We start from the raw sequence: 23,508 nt of genomic DNA, 5'->3' as shown, positions 1-23,508 counted from the left end.
AGGCAGCCCCTCTAACGGGCCGCCAGTCCTAAATCCTGGTGGGAATAAGCCTTAGTCCCTGTTTTCTGGGTTTTTCCACCAAAAACCTTTGGTTCCGCAGCTCTGCTTACTGATGCTGCCGGGTTAAATGTGTTTCCAGCCGCCCACCCCATCGCTTCCCTGGACACCGGCAGCCCATCGGAGTCGCATCCCACCCACCCCAGCAAAACCCCTGGAGAGTTTGTAAATCAAAGCCCTTCGGCGGCGGCACACGTGCCCCTCGGTGTCCATGGGGCCTGGAAAGCCCCTGTGGATGTAGAAGGGGAAAGTCGAGGTCTCTTCAGACCTGCAAAGTCAGGAAGGGGGAGAAGATGCCCCATTTTGCAGAGGAGCAGACTTGAAATTGTTTTAAAAAAAAACCCCAAAAACCAAACCCACAAACAAAAAACAAAACAAAAAAACCAACACCCCCCCCAAAAAACCCCACCCCTCATCAAGGAGAGGGACAGATCAGCTTGCTGGAAACCAGGCAAATGGCCCCAAAATGTTGTTTTTTCAACAAGTGGTTTTTCTTGGTGGTTTGAGGAAGACTAATGGAGGCAAAACGGGGCTTCAAGCTGTTTGTGGGAGCCAGGTCACGCTACAATTTGTGATGGGCAGGAAAATTGGTAAAACCATTCCTCCACTCCCCCCAAAAAAAAAGTTGGTGAGTGAGTGAGGAGACGGTTTATTCCAAAGGCCCTCATGCAGCTGCCTGTTTGCACCCCCCTGGGGGGGGCTAATTTGGCAAAATACTGAGTTGCAGGATTTTTCCCAGGTGTGCAAGGAGGAGATTTGAGCTGCTTTTTAAGAAAAGCTTTTAAAAAAAAAAAATTATCATCCCCGTTTCCCTGGGCTCCCACCCGGGTGCAGCCCCCGCGGCTTAGCCCATGGCGTCGGCCGCGCCGTGCGAATCGCAGCCCTCGGACTCGCCGCCTCCGGTTTCTCTGATCCCGACTCGAAGCGACTCGCGGCCCCTCTGCCTTCCCGCAGCCACGGCTGGATCGTGCGCCCAGTGACAGAGCTTTGCCTTGAGCTGCTGCCGCCAAATAACCCCATCGGTGCCGCCCGGCCCGTTTTGGGGTGAGGAACGGGGAATTGCTCCTCCCTGTGCAGCTTTTCTGAAGTTTTAGGGCTGCCACTGCATCCCCACCCATCTCTCCCTACCCTGGGCCGGAGGTTTAAACCCTCCTGGGGCACCGGGGACCACCACAGCCCCATCCCAAAGGTCACTTTTCTGATCTCCTCTGCCCAGTTTTTCGCCAAACCGTGCTCTTGCTAGGGCAGGTGGATTTACAGAACCCCATCAAGGGAGTAGCAAATCCCCCCGGTAACTCGCTCGGCTGGGGTTTGTGTCGTCGCTGAACGGCTTTGAATCGCCATGGGGTTTTAGTAACTTTAACTCGCTGCCTTGTCCAGTTCGTGGGGTGCGTTGAGCAGCGCAAGTCCTGCGACATTGCCCGTAACTTTGGTGGAAGAAGCACCTCTTCTTCCTTCTTTTTTTAATATTTCCCCCTTTATTTTAACTAGGTTTGGGTCTTGATAACTTTTTTTTGAGAGATGAGGAAGAAGAGTTGTGACCTCTTTCTTCAGTGCTGCCCACTCAAAGCTGTTTCCATCACCTATAGCTTTGCTATAATCTCCTCTAACCTCGTCCCAATATGATCAACCCATTTTCCCCTCCATCCCATACTGGATATCGCCCCAGCCAAAATGAAAAATTAATCCTGGAGATGCCTGTGGGAAAGGCCCCTCCAGGGGCTTATTTGGGCCACGGCCAAGGATTTTCCTGGTGGATGTGGCAGCCCTGAGACCCTCCCAAAGAGCAGCGTCTCCTGGGGCGAGTAGTGCTTTTGTCTTTGGGTTCAGGGCTCGGGGTTGTCGGGGCTTTGCCTGGATGCAGAATGAGGAAACTCTATGAAATCTCAGTTTTGTTTTTGTTTTTTTTTTTTTTTTAATAGCGCGGCAGCCAGCAGCTTGTAATATTGCTTATAAAATCCAGGGCTGCCCCAGCCACCCACAGGCAGGGGAGGGCTGGTGGAACGGGTGCGTGGGGCATGGAAAAGGGGATGGAAATCTCAGATTTCCAGAGTTTTCTGTGCTGGTGGGGATTACAGCAGTCCCAGGAGACTGCTTGCCTCTGCAGGGGTGCTCTGCTTTTTGGTGCAAGCAGCACCCGTTTCTGCAGCCCTGGGGGTGACCCTGAGGGAGCCCCAGCAGCTCATTCGGCCTGAGGTAGAAACAGGGAGAAAATCCTCCAGAATGTAACAACAGTAATGATAACCAAAAAAGCCGAGGCAGCAGAACGGGGAGGCTTAGCGCTGCCACGGCTTTCTCATGTGTGGATTCACAGGTGTGTAGTAAGGGCTCAACCGGAGTCATCTCAATAACTTTGGAAAAGAAAAAACAAAAAAACCTTTAAAATTATTCTTGTATAAACAATAGCTTTTAAAATTTTTTTTTATTATTTCCTGGCTCTGTTTCTAGCGTAACTACCTGAGGACGCACAGCCTGCAGTGGAGCGGGGTGGGAGGGGGCCCGCGTCTCGTCTTGGATGGGTTTGGGTCAAGCTGCCTCGGCGGGGGAAAGGGGCGACCGCGCTGCTGCCCCGACGGGGACGCCCGGCTGGGACGCCCGGCCCCCGCCGCCGCCTCGGGGGCTGCTACGGCATCTTCCCGCCTGCGAAAACGGAGCCGGGCCTTCTCCGGGGGGTGCGCTGGCCGGGGCCCCCGGTCCCACGCGCGGGGGGGTCGCCGCGGGTGGCTTTTCTCCCTGCGTTCATCCGATACTTTTACCGGAGTTGAGCACCCCGCGATGCCCTTCCCGCACCCTCCGGCTCTTTTCGCCGCTGGGGCGGGGGGCGAAGCCGCGCCAGGCGAAGCCCCGAGGCTCGGCGGAGCTGCGCGCGCGGCCCCGGCTCCCCTCCCGTGGCTCTCGGCCACGCGTGTGCGCTCCGCGGCGGGGCTGGGCGGGGGCCGCCGGCGGAGCTGAGCCGCGGGACCGGGCTCTGCGCTGCGGCCGCCGCGGGAGGGGGGGGGCTGCGGGGGGGCCCCTCGGCTCGCGGCGCGGAGCGGCCGCCCCGCTCTCCTTCTCCGCGCTCGTCGGGCGCAGCCCCGGGAGGGGGGCTCGCTGTCTCGCGCTGCTGCGCGGGGGGAGCAGAGGCGGCGGGGCAGCCCCCCGCAGCATGCCGCTCGCCCGCCCCGACGGCGCTCGGACCGCGGGCCGGAGGGAGATGAGGGAGCCCTGGCAAGGCGCCGTGGGCTGCCTCGGCGTGGCCGTCTTCTTCGCCATGACCATCGGCATCATCTCCTGGCAGGCGCTGGAGCGGCCCCCGGAGGAGTGGGTGCTGCGGGGCCGCGCCGGCGGGGTGCTGTGGGAGCGCGCGCGGGGCGCGCTGCTGCTGCGGGCGCTGCCGGCGGGGCGGGCGGTGGCGGCTATCGCCGTGCGGGGGGTGCCGGCCGCGGGGCCGCCCCCGCCGCGGGGCCGCTGCGCGCACGACGGCGGGCAGTCCTGCTACGCCTGGGAGGAGGACGCCGAGCTCCGCGTCTCCCTCGAGCCCCCGCCGGCCCCCGCCACCGAGTGCTACGGCGTCCGCTGGACCCCGCTGCGCCCCGACGTGACGCTGAAGGTAACGGGGCCCGCCGGGGTGGAAGGGGCCGGCCGGCACGCGCGGGCTCCCGGCGGGGTGACGGGGTCGCGCCGCGACCGTCTTCCAAGGCCTGCGGCGGCTGGAGGGTCCCGCGTGGGAAAAGCCCCTTCGGCAGCCTCGTGCCCTGATGCTGAGCCCCCAGAACAGGCGGGGGCCGCGGCCGCCGGGGTAACCCCCGCGTGGGAGAAGCGTGTCCGCGCCGAGGCCGGGCACAGCCCCGCCGCGGAGCACAACGCGGGCGCGGGGGCCTCGGCGCGGTCTCTTCCGCCCACAGACACAGCATGGCAGCTCTCGGGGTGGGCTTCGCCCGTGCTCGCTGCTGCGAAAAACGTTTGGGGGCTTTTTCAGATTTTTTTTGTGTCCTTCCCAGTCTTCTCCCTCGGTTAAATACAAACAGGCTCTGAAAACGAGCCTGACGGGGGGAAGGAAAAACCCCCTCAGACTGTGGCGTGCTGTGGCGGGGAGCCCTTGGGACAGGGGAGGGAGTGGGACGGGATCCAGTGGGGATGGGGAATTTTTCCCCTCTAGCCGGTGGAAGGCGTTGCTGCGCATGGGGCAGCTTTCCCTTTGCTGACATCCATCTGGGGCAGCTGAGAGGATGAGCAAGGTAGAGCAGGGTTTTTTTCCCACTCCTTTGAAAAGCAAACAAACAAACCAAAAAACCCAAATCCAAACTATTGGAAAATATGATCCAGCGAAATTTAAGAATTGAGAATAGGCTTCTCCCCCCACCTTTCCCAGCTGGTGTAACTAGTCCAGCTGACACCTGGTACAGCTATTCTGAGCCTCCAGGGTTTCCACTTTAATAATTTACACCTCCTCTCCCCACCCCTCAGTTAGACTTAACCTCTCTCTGCCCCCGCGCAGAATCAAGGCCAGGGCTCCAGGAGCGCTGCCCGAGCCTTGGGATGGGGGTGAACAGGAGTGTCGTGTCGCGTTGCGTTGCGTTGGGAGGCTCTTGGGTCCCTCTCGGCCCGTCCCGGCCTCCCTCCGCGGCCCCAAATCCCCAGGCTTTCGGGGAAGCCCGTCCCCGCGGGGGAAGTCACGCGGGATGCTAAGCCCTGCTGATCCCCCGTGTTGGCAGAAAGGGGAAAGCTTTAGAGGCTTTGAAGCGAAAATCGATGGTTTCTGAAGGCAGTCTGGTCAAGCTTGGGGATGTCCCCCGGGAGCAGCGACTTTTGGAGACGGCTCGTTGCTCCGCTGCCCCGTCAGCCCCAGGAGAAGCGCCCCAAGTACCCAAACGGATTTAATCTCGCTGAGGGAAGTGCTGCTTATTGTCAGCCCCCAGGGAAGAGGGAGGCTTTGCCTTGGAGGAGAGCGGAAAACCCGCGAGTTGCCGTGGGGACACTGCGGCGTTACCGAGATGAGCGCTCGCGATGAGGTGAGCGTCTCCCTGCGTGCACGCAGGTGAGGATAGCTGCAAATTCAGGCTGTAAATTCACCCCAGAAACGCTGCAGAAAGTGCCCCGGAGAGGCTTCTTTCTTTTTTTAAAAAACAAACAAACATTTTTTCCGCGCTGGCTCTCTGAAAGCGCCGTTGCCGCGTTTTAAAGCCGCTGCCTTGAATTCTCCGGCTCCGCCGTCGCTCTTGTCGTGCGGCGACACGCACCTGCGGGGCCTCTTCGCTTCGGCATCTTCTCACTAGCAACCCAAAAGAGAGTTGTGGTTGGGTTAAGTGTCAGCAGGCGGGCTCTCCGAGGCGTGGGGTGTCACCTCTGGGTCACCAGGCTGCTTCGTGGCAATTTTACTTTATTTAAGTTCATCTATCTAAAACTGGCAGGCTTTGGGGAAGATGTCTTGTGGTTTGTTTTTTTAATTTTAAAGGAAACCTTAATTCTTAAGCTATAGAGTTTTTATTCCCGCAGTGGGGTTTTTATATTCCTCCACCCGGCTGCATGTTGAACACAGGCGCGTAAGGGGAAAAGGAAGCGAAAAAACCTCTTGTCTTTGGCTTTAATTAGCAAGTTAAGACTTTTTTTTGTTCTTCAAGGTAAACAAAGCGCATAGCTTGCACTTCTGACTTGCTACAATTTTTTTTTCCTCTTCCTACTCTTACACCATTTGATAACTTCAATAAACTGCAGAAATCAAGCAGTTAGGCAGAATTTCAGCATTTTTTTGCACCTAGAAGCCCAGCTCTTGTGGAGGAAAAACTTAAACCCCAGCGTCTTCTGCTGGGTTAGATACGGAAGGTGAGGAGCGAGCACCCACTGCTTTTTGCATAAAACGCCTAAGTCTCACGGGGTTGGGATTTTTCTTCCTGGGAAAAGACCTGTCCGGCGACTGCTCCGACGACGCTGGGGTAACAGGCAGGGGCTTCGCCTCCCCAGGCGCGTTCGTGCGTTCACCCTTACCCCGAGGCCTTTCTCGCGACCTGATGGTGCTCTCTCGGCTGCAGGATTGCTTCTCCATGGCCAACGTCTCCTGGTACGGAGGGGCGAGCCTCCGCGCCCAGCGCTGGCCGCTCAACGGCGCCGACAGCCACGCGCAGCCCTTCGTTAGCGGCGACTTCAGCAAAAACCCCGCCGGCTACGGGCCCGTTTCGGAGAGATACTTTTTAGGCTCGACAGGTAACGGCATCCTTCCCTGTCCGACGTCCTTTGGTGCCCGGGTTTCTCCACCCCCCTGCCCATCTCTCAAGCAGCCAGTGCGGCAGCAGAGCAGGCGCCTCCGAGGCCGACGTGCCCGGCAGATGGAGTGACGGCTGGCAGCAGGGCACGGGGGACGGGTCCCACGCTGCCTCGTCCCCGTGGAAAAGGCCACGATCTTAAAGCTCAGCGCGCTTAAGCTGCGCTTACGAGTCGGCGCCTGAGAGGACGGGGTTGGCCCAAGTCGCGCCAGGGACATCCCGTGCTCTTGGTGTGTCTGGTTTGGGTTTTTTTCTCTTTTTAAGCAGAAATCTGTGTCCGTTGCCGCATCCTCCAGCTCCACTGGCGTGGCTTCACCCTGAGCTCACGGGTCCCTGACGCTGCCGTGGGACGCTGGATGTGGGCACGAGTTTACTCGCTGTTGTCATTTTTGGGTGGATATTTGGATTATTCTGCAGAACGCCAAACTTCAGATATTCCCCCCAAATTAATCAACTGATCTGCAGCTGCCCTGCATTGATGAAGCTGAAGCCGCTGCCTAAGCTGAATGCAGAGCAAACAGGCAAGAAACGGAGCAAATCCAGCCCTTGAAAGGCTGAAAGGGAATAGCAAAGGCAGGGGATTTGCTCGCGTGGCCGGATCTGTGGCCGGGATCAGCCCGGGAGGTGCTGGTACCAGTTAGGCCCCGTCCCGCGCGTCCCCGTCCCTGCGGCCACCAGCGCGAGGGCCGAGAGGAGCCAGGCGCTCGCCGAGGCACCCTTTTCCCCTTCTCTCCCCAAAGGCGTGACGGTGACAGTGGCACCCGATGTGCCCCTCTTCCTCTCGCTGGAGAGCAATAGGCACTTCTGCCTGGAGACGCCGGCGGGGAGAGCCGCGGAGCCCCTGCGCTACCTCCTCTGCGTCAGCCGGGACGTCGCGGCCGCGCACCGCCACGTGGGCAGCCGGCTGGCGGGGCAGGCGCGGGCGCTGCCGGACACGGCGCTGCTGGGGTGAGACGCTCCTGCCCTCCCGGCCTCGGGCTGGCCTCCCGAGCCCTCGTCCCGCTCGCCGCCCCGAGCGTCTCGCGCCGGCGCAAGGCGCAAATCCTCCCCCCCGCCTTTTTCCGCCACGCAGGTCTCCGATCTGGCGGTATGACGGCCCGGCGGGTTCGGCTGCCGAAATAAAGCGAGGTTTGAGGGCGCTGGCCAGGACATTGAAGCGGCATCGTCTTCAGGAGGGGGTCCTGGCCCTGGGGGAGCACTGCACTGCCGTCCTCGCCGCTGCGGTACGTCCCGTCCCGCCGGCCGTCGGGCTCGGAGGGCTGCCGTCAGCCCAGCTCTGGGCGCCGGGAAGCCCCGCCGCGTGACGCGCAAGCGCACCCCTTCCGCGGGGCGGGGGCTGTGCCGGGGCACCGCAGCCTGCCCTCCCCGAGCAGGGACGCCGGGTTTGGGGTTTCGCCCCGCGCCGGCGGCGAGCCCAAGCAGCTGGTGCTCGGTGGCTTCGCCGCTCCTACAAAACGCCTTTTTCCGCCTTTCCCCCCTGCAGGACCACGTGCCCTCGGAGCGGAGGAAGAGGCACGGCTCGAGCCGCGCTTGGGACCCCTCCCTGATTAGGCCGCTGCAGCTCTCCATCGCGCTGTCCCCGTACGCCAGCATCGCCTCGCCGCTCTTCCTGCGCTCGCTGCGGGGCGGCGAGGCGGCCGGCTACTGGCTGAGCCTGCGGCCCCGGTTCGGGGGCTGCTCGGTACGAGACCCCCCTCCGGCCCCGGAACCCAAAGCAAAGCTCGGCCCCGAAGCAAAAGCAAAGCTGGCTAAATACCGCGGAGGGGGACGGGCTGGCCCGCCCGCGTTGGGGGCACACCCCGGGTGCGACGCGGCGCCCGGGGGAGCAGCTTTCCTCCCGTGGCAGAGGGAAGCAGCTTTCGAATTTCCGCTTCCAGAAGAGATTTTTAAAAGTTGCCAGTGTTCAGAAAATCCCCCCAATTCCCTTTTTTGCAGTCGTTCTAGTGATGTGCCGATTCGCCATCGACTCGGGGATTTGGGGGGGGCTGTTGAGAGGGGGTTTACACCTTCGTGCGTTGCGCCGCGATGGTGTAAGTTGCGGTCGGGCAGGATGAGGGCGGAGCCGGCGTCCTCCGTCCCCGGGGCCGGCGGGATGTTTCGTGGGTCTGACAGAAATTCCCCTCCTCTGCCGCAGGTCCCGCTGCTGACCACGTGGAAGGGGCGGCTCTGCGCCCGCCTGAACGTCACCAGCGAGGCCGCGCTGAGCTGGTACCTGGCGCGCGCCCGGCGCCTGCGGCGGGCGCTGGGCGCCGCGTACGTGGTCTTCGAGGGTGCCGAGGGCGATGCCTTCCCGGAGCAAGCCGTCCCACCTCCCGCCGAGCTGGCGGGTGACCGGTACACCGGGGCGCTGGCAGCAGCGCTGGCGACGCTGGGGAACGCCACCGTCATCAGCGCCGGCGCCAGGTGGGTACCAAGGAGAAGACGCTTTGTCGGAGCCGGTGAGAGGGTTGAGGCGACGCTTTACACGCGCCCTTGGGAGGCCGATGCTCGGCACCCAGGGAAGCGGCGCGGAGGTGGTCCAGGGCAAGGCGTGGGGGTCACGCTCCTATCTCCTCTTCCTCTCCCTTTCAGAGCACTTTAATATTTTTTTTAATGTCTCGGGGCATAAGGATGCTTAAATGCGTTAATGCCAGATGTAAAAAAAAAGGTGTCTTGTCATGTATGGCCATTCCAGCTTCAGGTCGCTCCCTCTTCTGCAGGAGGGCGAGGGTGGACCCTGGAGTCCTGGCCAAATCCCCGGCTTGGTAATCGCTTGTGGTGTCGCACAACTGCAGTTTTCTGACTTTTCATGCCTGCATAGCCCACGACAGGGCTAATTTATTAATTAGCAGTTGTAACGTGCTTCTGGACCCTTTGATTGAGGCACCACAAACTATTACTTTTCTGGGTTTTCCTGTTATTTTTACGTTTGGCAGATGCAAAGGGATATGCAGGCTGTTTGCGAAATGACTTATTCCGTGTTGCGGATGAGGCATTGATGGTAAATTGCGTGAGAAGGCAGCTTCGAAATAGTTCATTTTCAAATAAAAAAGTTTCGCGTGCTGAGGGGGTGACGGGCTCTTAGGCAGCCGCCTGCAAAACCAGAGCGGTGGAAATAGCCCCTTTTCTAAGCCTTTTTCAGTCCGTCCAGGATCGTGCCTTTCCTGGGGGGCAGTTTCCGTACCAGGAGGGTTTCATAAACCCTCGCACCAGCCTTCGCCCCTCCCGAGATGAAGAAGCGTCCCTGGGAGACCCTCGGGGCGTCAGTAAACGGGTGGGAGGTTGAGGGGGAAACCAAACTCCAGGAGCAAGCAGACTCAGACCCAAAAAAACCCCGTGGTTAGATGAGCTCCAGACCATTTTTTCAAGCCCAAGCTCATCATGAGGGTCCAGCTTTGACCCTTCTTGGCCGCCACAAACACTGTCTCCAGCACCCGGCTGCTTGATGACGTGAGCCCCTGCCCCACCAAGTAAACCCAAGGCACGGAAACGCTACTGGGGGGGGGGGGAGAAAAGAAAAAACCCCAAACAAAACAAAACCAACAAGAACAAAAACCTGAACGTGGGGAAAAGAATGTTTTCCTCTGGCAGAGAGGTAAAACCGCTGTCGGGAACGGCAGCGGCTCAGTCCGAACAGATGAGCACAAACGAAAGCCAGGAGGAGAAATCCTCCCTGCAGGACGTGCCCCGCGGCCGTCCCGCTTGCGAGGAGGTTCGTGCCGTGGGTTTGGGGACCGCGTGGACCCAGGGCTGGGGGTGCTGTTGGGACGCCCCAGCCGGCGTCACGGGAATGGGGTTCTTTTTGGTGAGCGTTTTCCCGCCAGGGTCGGTGCTGCCATAGGCAAGAAGACGGCTGCAGCCCGAGCGCGGCCGCGCTGCCGGCGGTGCGGCCGCTAAATCGCGGCCCCCGTGAGATCAAGCCAGGAGGAGGAAAGCTTTGAACAGGGGGGCTGGGGAGGGGGAGGAGGAGGAGTGGGGCTGCCGAAGTCGGCAAGGCAGGCGCCGCGGGTGGGAGCGGTTGTGGGGAGCACGGACTTCCCTCCAACGGGGATGCCAAGCGGTGGAAGCAACCCGCATCTGAGCACGGCGGCCGCTCGGGCAGCCGCGCTGCCGGGAGTCCTGGCCCCTGTGCGGCGCCCGGAGACGCGGGGTTGGTGCTTGTCTCCCCAGGTCCAGCCATCTACCGCTCTTCGTCCAGATGAGCCCGCTGCGCTCCGACTGGAGCCACGCCGGGCTGAAGGGCGTTATTCCCTCCGTGCTGCACTACAGCCTCTTGGGCTACAACTTCTTCGTCCCCGACGCCGTCGGTAATCATTTCTTTTCTGCTCTTTGCCCTATTTCTGGCTTTTCTGCCGAGATCCTTGCAGCAGTTGTTGAGGGGCAAGGAGCACGGGAGGTACGTTGGCACCTTCTGGCTTGGGTGCGCTGCACCGAGGCGCGACGCCCTTTGCTCCCAGTACCCGGTTCTTCCGCCGTGCTGACTTGGTTGGGTCGGACGTTACTAGGGAGTCGACTGAGGAATTGAAAACAGAAAAACATGTTGTAAATTTTAATAGGCAGCCCCAGAAGCAGCCAGGTCTCTGGGGATGCCCTCCGCGGAGCGCCGTGACCGCAGGCGGAGGGCGGCCCGCTGCCTCGCGCCGCTTTGCTTGAGCTAAAACCCACCTGGCAACAGCGCGGAGGGAGCCCGCAGCCGCGAAACCGCGCGCCCGGGCTCCTGGCTGGGAAACACGTTCCTAAAGCAGCCGCAGCCCCGCTCCAAGCTCCCGTTTCTGCTCCAAAGCACGACGCTTTGAGGGATCCTTAAATAACAACATCATAATAGTCCAGAAACAATCCTTTGATCGGGGCCAAGCAGCTCGTTTTTCCCCTCGCCTCGGAGGTGGCAGGGTTATTCGTGTTTAAAACGCGCCCCAGACGCGCGGAGGCCACACGTGAGGCGTCGGACCCAGCGAGCGGAGCTGCAAAGACGGTTGTTGAGCAATTTTTCAATTTGGCCTCTATTTTTAGCCAGTTTTCCTTAGAAAACAAGGCTTAGGCGGTCACAGCGTGCCAGTTCCCTCCCCGAAGAGCTGTTGAACCCGTTGGCTTATTTTAGCCGAGCTGGGCGCGAGGGCCGGTCCCCCCGCACGGCGCGGGCGCGGCGCGCGCGGCCCATGGGGTTGGGTCGCCGCAGCCGGGGAGCTGCGCTGGTGCCCGGGGGCCGCGGGGGAGGGAAGAGCCTCTGGAGGAAACGGGGCTCCGTGGGGGGCTTGGGCGAGCCCTCGGCGCTGGGGGCTTTGCGCCGTTTCTCGGGGAAGCTGCGCCGGGTTCTCGGAGCGACGGCTCCGAGGGACGCGCCAGCCCCGAGGGCTTCCTTCCCCTTTCCCTATCCCATCCTCCTCTGTGCTTCCCCAGCCCCTCTCTGGTGTTTCAGAGGGGAACTGGAATCCCCTTCCACTGCCCGTTTCTGATTAATTAGTTAGCGATTGCTCTGCTTCTCCACCGCTTTGCGCTGTGAATTTGAAGGGATCCAAATGACGAGTGTTTTCCCGCTACGCTTCGGCTTTGCACGTCAAAGCGGCAGGGAAGCCCAGCGCTTTCCCACCGCTTTCGTCTGCAGGAGAGAAATCCCTTTTTACAACGTTCTGCTAAAATTTAGAAACTCCCGAGCCATCATCCCCAGCGTGCCTGGTCCTAAAATGGCCAGCGATGGGTGGTGGGTGGCCGTCTGCTGGTGGCCAGAGATGGGTGGCGGGTGGCCGTCTGCTGGTGGCCAGAGATGGGTGGCAGGTGGCCATCTGCTGGTGGTGCTCAAGGAAGGAAAGCATGGGTGGGGAGAACTTGGCTCCTTTTGCGACGGGGTGACGCACCCTGCCCTCCGGGGAGCAGGTCCTTCGGGGCTCCCGGCGCGGTGAGATGCCCCCGCGCAGCTTCACTCGGCTCCTTGTCCCCGGCAGGAGGGAGCCTGGTCGGTGACGCCCCGGGGGACCCGGAGCTGTACGTGCGGTGGCTGCAGATCGTGACGTTCCTCCCTGTGATGGCCTTCAGCACGCCGCCCTGGCTCTGCTGCGACGCCTGGGTACGTACCCCTGTGCCCGGCGGAGGAGCGCACGGCGTCCCTTATGTGACAAACACCCCCAAAAGCCATGAAGGTCCCTACTGGGGAAAGCCAAGGCTAAAAATCCCTGTCCTGTTCTTGCTACCCCCAAAATCCCGCGCTCTGCCCCAGCAACCAGGTCGCTGTACACTGCAAAATTAACGTGGGGCTTTGTGGCTTTATACCACACAGCCACGTGCACCCACGGGGCCGGTATCCGCAGTGCCGGTGGAAATGATGGCAACCGTCACGTCTCTCTCCCTTCCTTTTGCTGCAGGGGTTGGTTAATTATCGTTTGACCAACTAGTTAATACCTACGGTGGAGCGAAGCCTGCAGGCTCACACTGAAACGGCTGGAGGCATTTTCCCAGGGATGTCACCCTTAGGGCAATAAAAGGGGAGAGCGATTCTTAAAATCAGGAGCACAGGGGGAACTGTCATTAAATCTCTTTGCCAGCAGCAAAAGAGTTCGGTGCTTTGGTCAAAGACATCAACGCCCCGGCGGGTGTCACCTGCCAGCGCTGTCCCCAGCCTTCGCACCAAAATGGGCATAAATCCACTGTATCAACCCTGTTTGCGCCTTGTTAGCTGCCGTAACTTGGGCAGGACGTTGCAGTTCGGTACTATCTCTTCCCAATGGAATTTATAGTGGGGTTTTTTTGCTTTTTTTTCTGCTTGCTTTGCTGTTTATGGGATGAAGGACTTGTCATGGGTTTCTTTTTCTTCCTCCACCCTGCAGGTCCTGAATCTTACCCGGCAATGCATACAGAGGCACCGGGACTTCGTTGTGCCACTCCTCACAAAATACAGCGAGGAATGGCTTAGCTTGGGGTACCCCATCTTCCGGCCGGCGTGGTGGCTCAGTCCCACAGATCCAACCGCTTTTACCATAGAGGATGAATTCCTCATTGGAGATGAGGTAGGAAGTTTGGGGACTGAACGCCCTCAAGGGGTAATCGAGGGCAAATAAGGTGCTCCATGCGCTCACCCACCCGCCTCTTTGCCTCCTGCCTGAATACAGCGCTCAGGTAGAGGTTGTGTGACACCAAAGAGCTGGTGGGACCCTGCTGGCTCCTTCAGGTTTACAATTTATTCAAAATGTAGAGTCAACAAGAGGTGGTTTTTTTTTCTTTCCTTTTTTAATATCACGGTATTTTTCACAGAATCATTAAGGTTGGAAAAGACCCTTAAGATCATCAAGTCCAACTGTCAACCCAACACCACCATGCCCACTGAACCATGTCCCCAAGTGCCACATCTACATGTTTTTTGAACACTTCACCTCCTGATGGTCTGCATTGGTCATTTTTCCCCCTCTTTTTGGGCTGTTAATCCCATTACTTGGAGCTACAGCCCGCAACAAGCCAGGAGCAGCACAACGTGCAGCTCCCCGCTCCTCTCAGGGAGCTTCTCTAACACGGTTTGGGGTTCTTGGATCCTAATCAAATGCAACCCAGAACAGATGGGGAGCATCAGAGAGCACAGAGCCTGGGGCCCGCATTCAGGCTGCCATCAGTGTCCCGGCTGAGCGCTCCCATCCACACGCTGCCTCTGGGATTTCCCCGCTTGAGTCTGTATTTCGCCCCGCTGGCAGCTGTAGTGAGGGTTCATGCAGCCCATGCGAGCGGTGGGAAGGGAGCCCACCAGACTTGAGCCCGTCGAATTTATAAGGCCGCGGCGAATTAGGTGAGTGCTGTCGAGAGAACTGCGGCGTGTTTAAGATGGGTCGATGTTTTTGTCCGTTTTCCTAGTAGGGATTCAGAGGTGGCTGGCGTCTGGTTCCCTGCGGCTTTTTTCCCCTGCCCGTTCGGATTTCAGTGGTTTCGTGCTGCACGTACTCCTCGCCAGCCTGCTGTCCCCCACTTTGGTCGAGGCTTGTGTAGAGGGGGGTTCTGCGGCCGCCCCGCGGCAGACCTGTCCCTCTCGCCCCGCTCGGCTCGGGAGGCGTTCGTGGAGCACACGGTGCTTGGTGTGATGTGTGGCCGCTTGAAACCAAACAGGTCTTGGAAAGGCAAGTCGGGTCTCCTGGGCAAGGCTCCTCTTGAAGAAAACTGTGCCTAATCCTCCCATTTTTGTAAGGAGCCTTTGTCGTTTCTGCGGTGGCATCACTTTACCTTTGTCCCTCCTGCTTTGCCTGGGTGCAGGATCCCAGCAGCTCCAGATTTTGGTGGTTCCTACAGTTTGGGTTTTTTTCATTAAAAGCATAATCCTTGGTTCATACTATTGCATTAATTTTGCAGTAACATGTTCAGCCGTCTTTACATGGGGATGCTGCTAATCATGGGGGCATCATCTCCCTAAAAAAAAAAACACAAACCCCAAAAGCAAAGCTCAGTAGGAGTTTGTTTCTTGTTTTAATGGGAAGGCAGCTTGTGCTGTGGAGTTATCTTTTCAGGTTCTGCTTGCAACCTCCAACAGATATTGCAATACTTCATTTCCAAGCTTGAATTTCTAGCCACAAATCCTGTGAATTCAATTTATAATTTTTTATTTTTTTTTTTTTATTAAAGGAAACTTTCACTGCAGGAGATTACTTTTTAAGAAGCAGCAAAAAGACATTTTAGCAGAGAGCTCAAATAATCAGGTGGGAAGTTTTTAGAGTACAAAATTATACAGATAAAATACAATTATACAAATCCTTGGCATAAACTAATTTTAGACCAGCGTCGTGCAAGTGCAGAGGTTGGAGGGAGCCGAGGCATTTCTGCCTTCCCAACATGCTGTAGAGCACGCGTCTGGGCAGTAATGGTGTATTAGTTATAACTGTGAGCAAGCTAAAGCCTCGTCCCTTCCCCCAAAATCTCTTGCACTGAAAAATCCCTGATGCAGTTGAATCAGCCAGGGCAGAAATGTGGTCTGCATTAGTGAGGTGAGATTCCCAGTAAAATACCACAAACTCAGGGAGGGGAAAAAAAAACTGTCGGAGCAGCTTTAGCCTTTTCTCCCAGGAGGTGCAAAGCTTCTGCTTGGCTGAAAGCCCCTAGAATACGGTAAAATGTGGTGTCTGCTCCGTAAACTTGTCCAGGGCAAGCATCATTTCTGATAAAGCATGATGTGAGGCTGGTAAAAAGCTCGCCTGATTCCGCCCCCCCCCCCCCCAAAAAAAGAGCCAGAGCTTGTGGCGGGAGAGCCCAGACAGGGGACGTTTTGACTCCCAAGCTTGTTTCTGGAAGCTGGAAGAATAGAAACGCGCTCCAAAGCCAGCTTTCGGTGCAATTTGGAGCATCATTAATAATAAACTGGTGGAAAATGCACAGGGCAGTTCTGTCCCGGTACGACCTGAGGCAGGACTAGGTGTTAGGATGCTGGGATAAAGCTTTGGAGCATCACCCCTCAGTGCAAGCAGCTGCTGCAGGGTGCTGACGAACACGGCTCCGTGCTATCGCTGAAGCCCTCCCGCTCCTGGGTTGTGCCCCAGGGGGCTTTGGGGGTACCTCTGGGCTGGGAGGGTAGCCCTGCTTTGAAACCTGATTTTCAGCCAGTGATTGGTACGTTCACTGCTTCCAGACCTCGTTCATCCAGATCTCGTGGCAGCACGCATTCAACCTGAATCAGGCCAGACAGTGGATCTGTCAAATTATCAGGAGTGCTCAATAAGCAGGTTTTATGTCACATTTTTGCTGACTACAACGGGAAACAAGTACCTGCTCCCTCCGAGGAGACGCGACAGCAATGCCTTTGGGCTTCTGCAAGGGGTTTGGGGACAGGGCGGTGTGGGGCTGCAGCGGTCGGGCGTTTTTGAGCCGTGACTAGAGGTCTTGAAACTGGATTTAACACCGCACAGCCGTATTTCCAGCATTGCCCCTGAGCAGATCTCCACTACTGGGAAAGGGAATTGGAGCCGACCGCTGTTGAATCCTTCCAGCAAAGCACACTGAAATATGATAGCAAAGGGACGAGTTGCACCGATTTGGCAAAAAAATGCCATCGGGTGCTGTTCTGTGGCTGTGCCGCAGCATCGCCGTTTGTCAGTGCCATCTGCCCGGCGCACGTGGGTGCCGCAAGAGGCAGGGAAGCCGAGTCTTGCCGCCAAATACTTTTATAAAGGCCAGGAAGGTCCAAAAGTGTCCCCCAGAGTGTGCGAAACACCACGATGTCTCCCTGGGACGGTGCTGCCATGCAGCTCCAGGAGCATCACCAAGGGCTGCAGGGATGAGCCCCCAGCACTTGCTCTTTGCTGTTGACCAGGACCTCCAAAAATGGGGTTTAAGAGGGACTGATCCATAAACCTCATATCCACTTTTCACTATTTAGCCTTTTTTTTTCTCCTTTAATGGCCTTTCTGTAGAGTTTTATTTTTTTTCCTATCATCCCCTCTTTCTTCATCGGCATGTGAACCCAGCTCTGCACAAATACAAATCAAAGCCTCAGTCTTCAAGCAGATTTAAATTGAAGCCGAAGCAGCTGGTTTTGTGTGGGTTTGGGTTTTTTTCTTTTCAGAAAAGCTTTGCTTTTTCTGTAAAACTTTTATTTAGGGCCCTGAAAACCTCTTTCAGTTTCTGAAGTGAAATAATTTGTCAGAAGTAAATACTCTGAGAATGTTGGAAACTGCTTTTCCCATAAAGCAAGAAAAAAAAAATCTCTAAAGTTCTTTGGAGACTAGCTTTCCTCAACTGAGTCATTGGGAAGGAGCGAGCAGGGCACACTTCTTATGCCGCATGTCTGAATGGGACTCACTGATTTGTGACGCAAGTGCAAATTTTTTTACACTTTGATTTTTTTTTTTTTTAAATGCAATTACCCGTATGCCAAGGCCACTGGCTGAGATTTTTCATGAACATTTGAGAGCACTGGGCAGCTAAATCCTTTGACTCTCCAAATGAGCCTTGAGTCCACAGAATGATAAATGTGAATATATTGCTTGAGATTGTGTGCATCACGTTGTGTATTTGGAACACAAGCTTTTCCTAGGGTGTATGTAACCTGCAACACTTAATTGCTCTGAGAGGCTGAAGCACAAATCTTTCTCCTAAACGCAGGAGGGGAAAGGTGGGAAGGGAGGGTTCAGTTGCCTGGGGAGCAGCAGGAGGCAGAGGGCCTTTGAAGCCCTCCTTTTCGGCAGCCTGGAGCTGAAGCTCTTCTCCCACCCCTGTAATGTGTTCATTTCTGATTGGAATACCAGTCTCTGCTCGGTCTCATACCAGATTATACTTGACTTGGTTGAATAAGTCGTATCAAAGAGTCTGTCTGAACCAGATTCTCCCAAGCGCGGGGTCACGGGCGGAAAGGGAAATGCCCAGTTCTGCCCCAAGTCCCCTGCGTGGCCCGAGGATGTCTCTGTCCCGACTCTGTGCCGCCCATTCCCGCTGCCATCCTGTAAAGCCTCCTCAGAAGCTGCTTCATGTGAGCCTGAACCCCGCTGCAGCACCCGGGGCTTACGGGCCAGCCCACGCTCCCCTCTGCCTGCGTCCGCCCCGTCTCGCTCAGCCTGGAAGCGTGAGCTTTGTTCCGCGGGAAACACAGATTTCCGATGGGGTTTTGTCGTTCAGGTCTTCCAAAACACGAGCTGGATGGACTCCAGGGGCTACTGCAGGCGGGGACGATCCCAGTCGCAGGCGAATGAAGGCCACTCCGTCATCTTTTGCGACGGCAGCTCGGGAAGCCTTGTGCTTACCGCCTTTGGTCTCTGCCGCTTGCCGGGCTGGACACGCTCGTTTGCAGCTGTGGGCCAGGCAACCTGACCCTCTCCGTGGCCGCTTGCTCGTCCCTGCAGCCCTGTGGTGTGCGTGGCGCGGCAGGCGGTCCCTCCCGGCCAATCCTCCCGGTGCTAAGTTTCTGTTCTTCTTTCTTTTTTTCGCTGCAGGTCCTGGTTGCCCCAATAACAGAAAAAGGGCAAACGGGGAGAGATATCTACCTGCCTGGAGAAGGGCACCTATGGATGGACACCAACACTGCCCGCGTGTTTGACGGAGGCACCGTCCTCAGGAATTACTCCGCCAGCCTCGCAGAGGTGCCCGTTTTCATAAAGACCTCCTAAATTGACAGACTGCTGCAGCTTCTGGACAGTTGACCTCTTTCCGGGCAGCGCTGGTCAAATGCGCTCGCTTTTCCTTGAGACTATTTCAGCCTATTTGCACTTTTCCAAGAACCGGTTTGGTTGGTTTTTTTTTTTTATTTCAGCAGAAATTGTTTGAATCTTTTATTATTTGCTGTTATTCTAAAATAGCGGAAATACAGCTTTGGCACAAACCCACATCCACGCAGAATCTTGACCTATATCTCTCCAGGGCTTTCTCAGCAAAATGTTTGTTTGTGTGTGTGTTTAGGTGGGCACATCCAGCGTTTCCAGGTCCCTGGCACTATGCTCAAAGATGCTACCGTGTCCAGAGAGTGGATTTTCCACAGTAGGAGAGAAACAAACATCAGCTTATACCAGATGGGATGTTTTGCATTTAAAGAAAAATGTACAGGGAAAACTTAAATAGGATAGCTCTGCTCCTGGGCTACAGGTTACCTGCTTGTCTCGTCTGATGCGGTGTGTGTGGTCCCCCAGGAGAGCCTTTGGCAGCAAGAGCCTGACTTGGAGGAGAATCGGAAAATTGGGTGAAGCCCAGGTCTATTGGAAGCAGGTTTCTGTGGAAGAAAAATAAACTTGATTGAGCAAAGGTGTGGCTCTAACAGAGCGTGATGTGGACAGAAGGGACGATTGCCCACCTTGGAAAACTCCTGAGCTCGGCATCCCACACCTGACCTACACACCCAACTCCTGTGTGTCCCCGCCAATGCTCTGCACCATTTGTTTAATTTTACGGGTTTTTTTCCAACTCCTTCTAGCGGTGCAAGAGGGATCCAGTGAGACCAGCCTTCTTCCATCCAGCAGAAAATACACCCATAGGCAAACCAGATGCCTCACATGCTGAATATGCATCTAGGGAGAATATGAGCTACTCTGATAGCCCAAGTTACGGGTTATCAGAGTGTGTACATTACTGTGTACTTAATGGGGTGATTTCAAAGGCTGGCATCTGAGGGCAGGGACTACATGATAGCTGGGACTAAAGCGAAGAGCAAGCTTTGGCCTCCAGGCTGCTGCAGGCAGCGCTGCGGGCCGCAGGCGCATCCAGTCTCCAGCAATGAGCAGCACTCACCAGCACCTGGGGTTTTGTGGGAACTGCTGCTGCACCGAGCCATGGCTCTGCTGAAAACATGAGATTTAAGGGGTACCAGCTCCTCCCAGCAATTTTCCCCTGAAAATAACTGGAGGGAAAGCAAAACAATACAAATCAATCGGTTTCAGCCGTAGAAGCCTAGGGAACTGAGAGGTGAAGAGCTGAGGCGGAGATGTGGGGAGCCCCTCAGCTCCTTGCCTGGTCCACAGAGGTACATGAGGGGGCCAGGAGGGAGCAGCAGGGGAAAATGATGGGGCCTGATGAGAGCAAGCCAAGGCACCCCCAGGGGCCTAGGCCACTTCAAAATACGCAGGGAGGTTCCAGAGGCACATCAGAAAACAATGATGAAATAAAGTGGAATAAAGGATGCTCTCGCTAACTGTAACAACAGCTGTGATGTTTATTTGGGAGAGGTCAAGCCGTGGAAGAGGTTGCCCGCGGGGTTCGGGAGGCTCCATCCCACAAGACCATCAAAGCCGGCGCGGAGGCAGCCCCTGCTCGAGCAGCGGGCTTGGGCTCGATGATCACCGGAGGTCCCTTCCCACCTCCTCGAGCCCGTGATGTGCCACGAGAGGAGGCGACAGGAGCGCTTTCTGCCGTGGATGTCGTTCCTCAGTGCAGGCAGCAGCGGGGCTGGCTTGATCCTGTTTGCTGCCGCTGCCAGAGTCGGAGACAAGCCAGGCTGCGACCGTCCCGCTGCCACGGGCCGGGTGCCGCACAACCACCAGCTCTTCTGCGTCCCTGGGCTCGTCGCGCCGCCCCGGCACGCGTTGGTCGGGGGCGAGCGTTGCGTTTCCCTTCTTGGTGGGGTGTGCTACCAGGCCCTGCGCCCGGCACGGCTGCGGGACCTCCTCCGGGATCGGCTCCTTGTGGCGCGCCGTTCTCTGGAGGAGTCGTGGCCTCCGCGCTGCCGGCGCGCTCTTCGCTCGGGGCTTAGAGCTCGCCCCTCATCCCGATCCCTCCTCCTTTGCCGCTCCCACCATTCTCGGCCCCCAGTGCTGCGGGACCTGTTCCGGGATCGGCTCCTTCTCGCGTGCCGCTCCCTGGAGGAATCCCGGCCTGCCCGCTGGCGCCGCTCGCTCCTCCCCGGCGAGGCCGGGACGTCCCGTCTGGGCCTCGGAGCTCGGCCCTCATCGCGAGCGGCGTCCCGAGCCCTGCTCCGCTGCCGCCTGCTGCTCCTCGAGGAGCCGTAGCCCCCGGCGTGCTGAGCCCGTCTGTGGCCGTCGTGGTGCCACCTCTGGGACCTGCTTCGGCCCCTGTCTGGGGCCCCAGCGCGGCCACCGCCATGGTCTCTGCTGGAAGAGGTGCGGTGCTGGCGGCCTGAGGAACGCCCCCGCCTCCTTTCTGCTGAGCGGCCTCGAGCTCTCGCTCTGTTGTAGCGCGCGATGTCGTGCACCTCATAGTTGCAGGCTGCCAGCTTGCGGAAGATGTGGTGAACAGACCGCCGGCAGCATGGGCACACGGCGCTTCTGCAGGCCCACTGCCATATGCAGGGGAAGCAGAAATGGTGCTGGCACCGGCTCACGCAGCCTTCATCGTTGATGGCGCCCAGGCAGATCGGGCAGGCTGGCTCCTCGGAGGCATCCGGCCTCGCGGCCTGGGGCACCTGGCTGGTGCTGGCAGCAGGGGAAGAGGCATCCTCTTTGGCCATGTCCTCCTGCGACGCCATCTCGTGCTGCAAACGAAAGAGACACAAAGCTCGTGACCTGCCCTGGAGACGCAGCCTGCAGGAAGCAGCGAACACGCTGAAGAGGTGCCGGCTCTGCCCCGGGGCTGTGCTTGTGCCGCCACAAACGCCAGGGACCGTCCCGGGGCAGGCGGTGACACCGGGGCCATCTCTGTGTGCTCCCGCTCTCCGGGCAGGGCGGTGACTGACCTCTCCACGCCTGCAGGCAGGAGTCGGGAAGCAGGAAAGCGGTTCCCGGCCTCGGCAAAGGCAGCACAAGGCTGGGGGTGCGGCAGGTCGGGAGCGGCACCCCGGGCCCTGCCTGCGTCCCCGTCCGGCAGATCCTCTCTGCGCCCTCGGCAGGGAGCCCGCGGATGGGGGTCCTTCGTCCCCCCACCTGCAGACAGCTGTGCCCCACGCACGAGGACAGCACTGTGGCCCTTCGGGGCTGCCCCGCACCTTAGAGTGCTGTAACGGGCATCACAGTGACTCTCTGGTGATGTCACAAAGACTCCTTGGTGACAACCCAGGGCTATTGAGGACCGTACGCAGAAGACACAAGCTCTGTCCGTGGGGCAAAAAAAAAAGGCCCACTTGGGAAGAGTACTGTGTTGACATGGGGTGATGGTTTTAAACTAAGAGAAGGAAGATTTAGACTAGATATAAGGAAGAAATTTTTCACACTGAGGGTGGTGAAAGCCTGGCCCAGGTTGCCCAGAGAGGTGGTAGGTGCCCCATCCCTGGAAACATCCCAGATCGGGTTGGACGGGGTTATGAGTGACCTGATTGAGTTGAAGGTGTCCCTGCTCACTGCAGGGGGTTGGACTAGATGACCTTGAAATGTCCCTTCCAACCCAAAGATTCTAGGATCCTCGTGGTCAGCCTGACCACTTCAGTGCTGACCAAAAGTTAAAGCAAATTACCTTGCACCGAAGGCTCCTCTACTTTTTCTCGCTTCTCAAAATTCGGGTCAAACCTCTGCCCTTCTTAGGGCCAGGCGGTGACTGACTTCTCTCTCTGACGTGTGCAGGCAGGAATTGGAACGCAGGAGCGAGGCCTCTCCGCAACGGCCACCTCAGCGAGCGCGCAGCAGCGTGGCTGAAGCCGCCAGGCCCCTGTGCCGGGTGGCTGCAGTTCAGAGCTGGTACCCGTGCTGGGGGCGAGCACTGTCTGGGTTGATCCGGCCGTAGGGCTGAGATATCGTAGAGGTGTCCCAGCGCATGGCGTGGGAACAGGGGGTTGTGTCTTCTGCGTACGGTCCTCAATAGCCCTGGGTTGTCACCAAGGAGTCTTTGTGACATCACCAGAGAGTCACTGTGATGCCCGTTACAGCACTCTAAGGTGCGGGGCAGCCCCGAAGGGCCACAGTGCTGTCCTCGTGCGTGGGGCACAGCTGTCTGCAGGTGGGGGGACGAAGGACCCCCATCCGCGGGCTCCCTGCCGAGGGCGCAGAGAGGATCTGCCGGACGGGGACGCAGGCAGGGCCCGGGGTGCCGCTCCCGACCTGCCGCACCCCCAGCCTTGTGCTGCCTTTGCCGAGGCCGGGAACCGCTTTCCTGCTTCCCGACTCCTGCCTGCAGGCGTGGAGAGGTCAGTCACCGCCCTGCCCGGAGAGCGGGAGCACACAGAGATGGCCCCGGTGTCACCGCCTGCCCCGGGACGGTCCCTGGCGTTTGTGGCGGCACAAGCACAGCCCCGGGGCAGAGCCGGCACCTCTTCAGCGTGTTCGCTGCTTCCTGCAGGCTGCGTCTCCAGGGCAGGTCACGAGCTTTGTGTCTCTTTCGTTTGCAGCACGAGATGGCGTCGCAGGAGGACATGGCCAAAGAGGATGCCTCTTCCCCTGCTGCCAGCACCAGCCAGGTGCCCCAGGCCGCGAGGCCGGATGCCTCCGAGGAGCCAGCCTGCCCGATCTGCCTGGGCGCCATCAACGATGAAGGCTGCGTGAGCCGGTGCCAGCACCATTTCTGCTTCCCCTGCATATGGCAGTGGGCCTGCAGAAGCGCCGTGTGCCCATGCTGCCGGCGGTCTGTTCACCACATCTTCCGCAAGCTGGCAGCCTGCAACTATGAGGTGCACGACATCGCGCGCTACAACAGAGCGAGAGCTCGAGGCCGCTCAGCAGAAAGGAGGCGGGGGCGTTCCTCAGGCCGCCAGCACCGCACCTCTTCCAGCAGAGACCATGGCGGTGGCCGCGCTGGGGCCCCAGACAGGGGCCGAAGCAGGTCCCAGAGGTGGCACCACGACGGCCACAGACGGGCTCAGCACGCCGGGGGCTACGGCTCCTCGAGGAGCAGCAGGCGGCAGCGGAGCAGGGCTCGGGACGCCGCTCGCGATGAGGGCCGAGCTCCGAGGCCCAGACGGGACGTCCCGGCCTCGCCG

At 58.4% G+C, this 23,508-nt stretch overlaps 1 protein-coding gene across 1 annotated transcript; it reads left to right on the top strand.

Moving 5' to 3' along the window:
• Window positions 1-3,040: 3,040 nt before the first annotated feature.
• LOC309405520 (SITS-binding protein-like) lies at window positions 3,041-18,900 on the top strand. The gene is made up of 10 exons (XM_082000298.1): window positions 3,041-3,646; window positions 6,066-6,237; window positions 7,037-7,244; window positions 7,369-7,519; window positions 7,780-7,977; window positions 8,431-8,699; window positions 10,446-10,582; window positions 12,215-12,336; window positions 13,094-13,273; window positions 18,158-18,900. The coding sequence occupies exons 1-10, from the start codon at window positions 3,203-3,205 to the stop codon at window positions 18,329-18,331; spliced, it is 2,055 nt and encodes a 684-aa protein (XP_081856424.1). The 5' UTR covers window positions 3,041-3,202; the 3' UTR covers window positions 18,332-18,900.
• Window positions 18,901-23,508: the final 4,608 nt, after the last annotated feature.

Source organism: Phaethon aethereus (genome assembly GCF_964289735.1).
Source record: "Phaethon aethereus genome assembly, chromosome: 5".
NCBI lineage: Eukaryota > Metazoa > Chordata > Aves > Phaethontiformes > Phaethontidae > Phaethon > Phaethon aethereus.
Note: the sequence above shows the minus strand (reverse complement) of the source record. Positions and strands in the feature narration are given on the sequence as shown.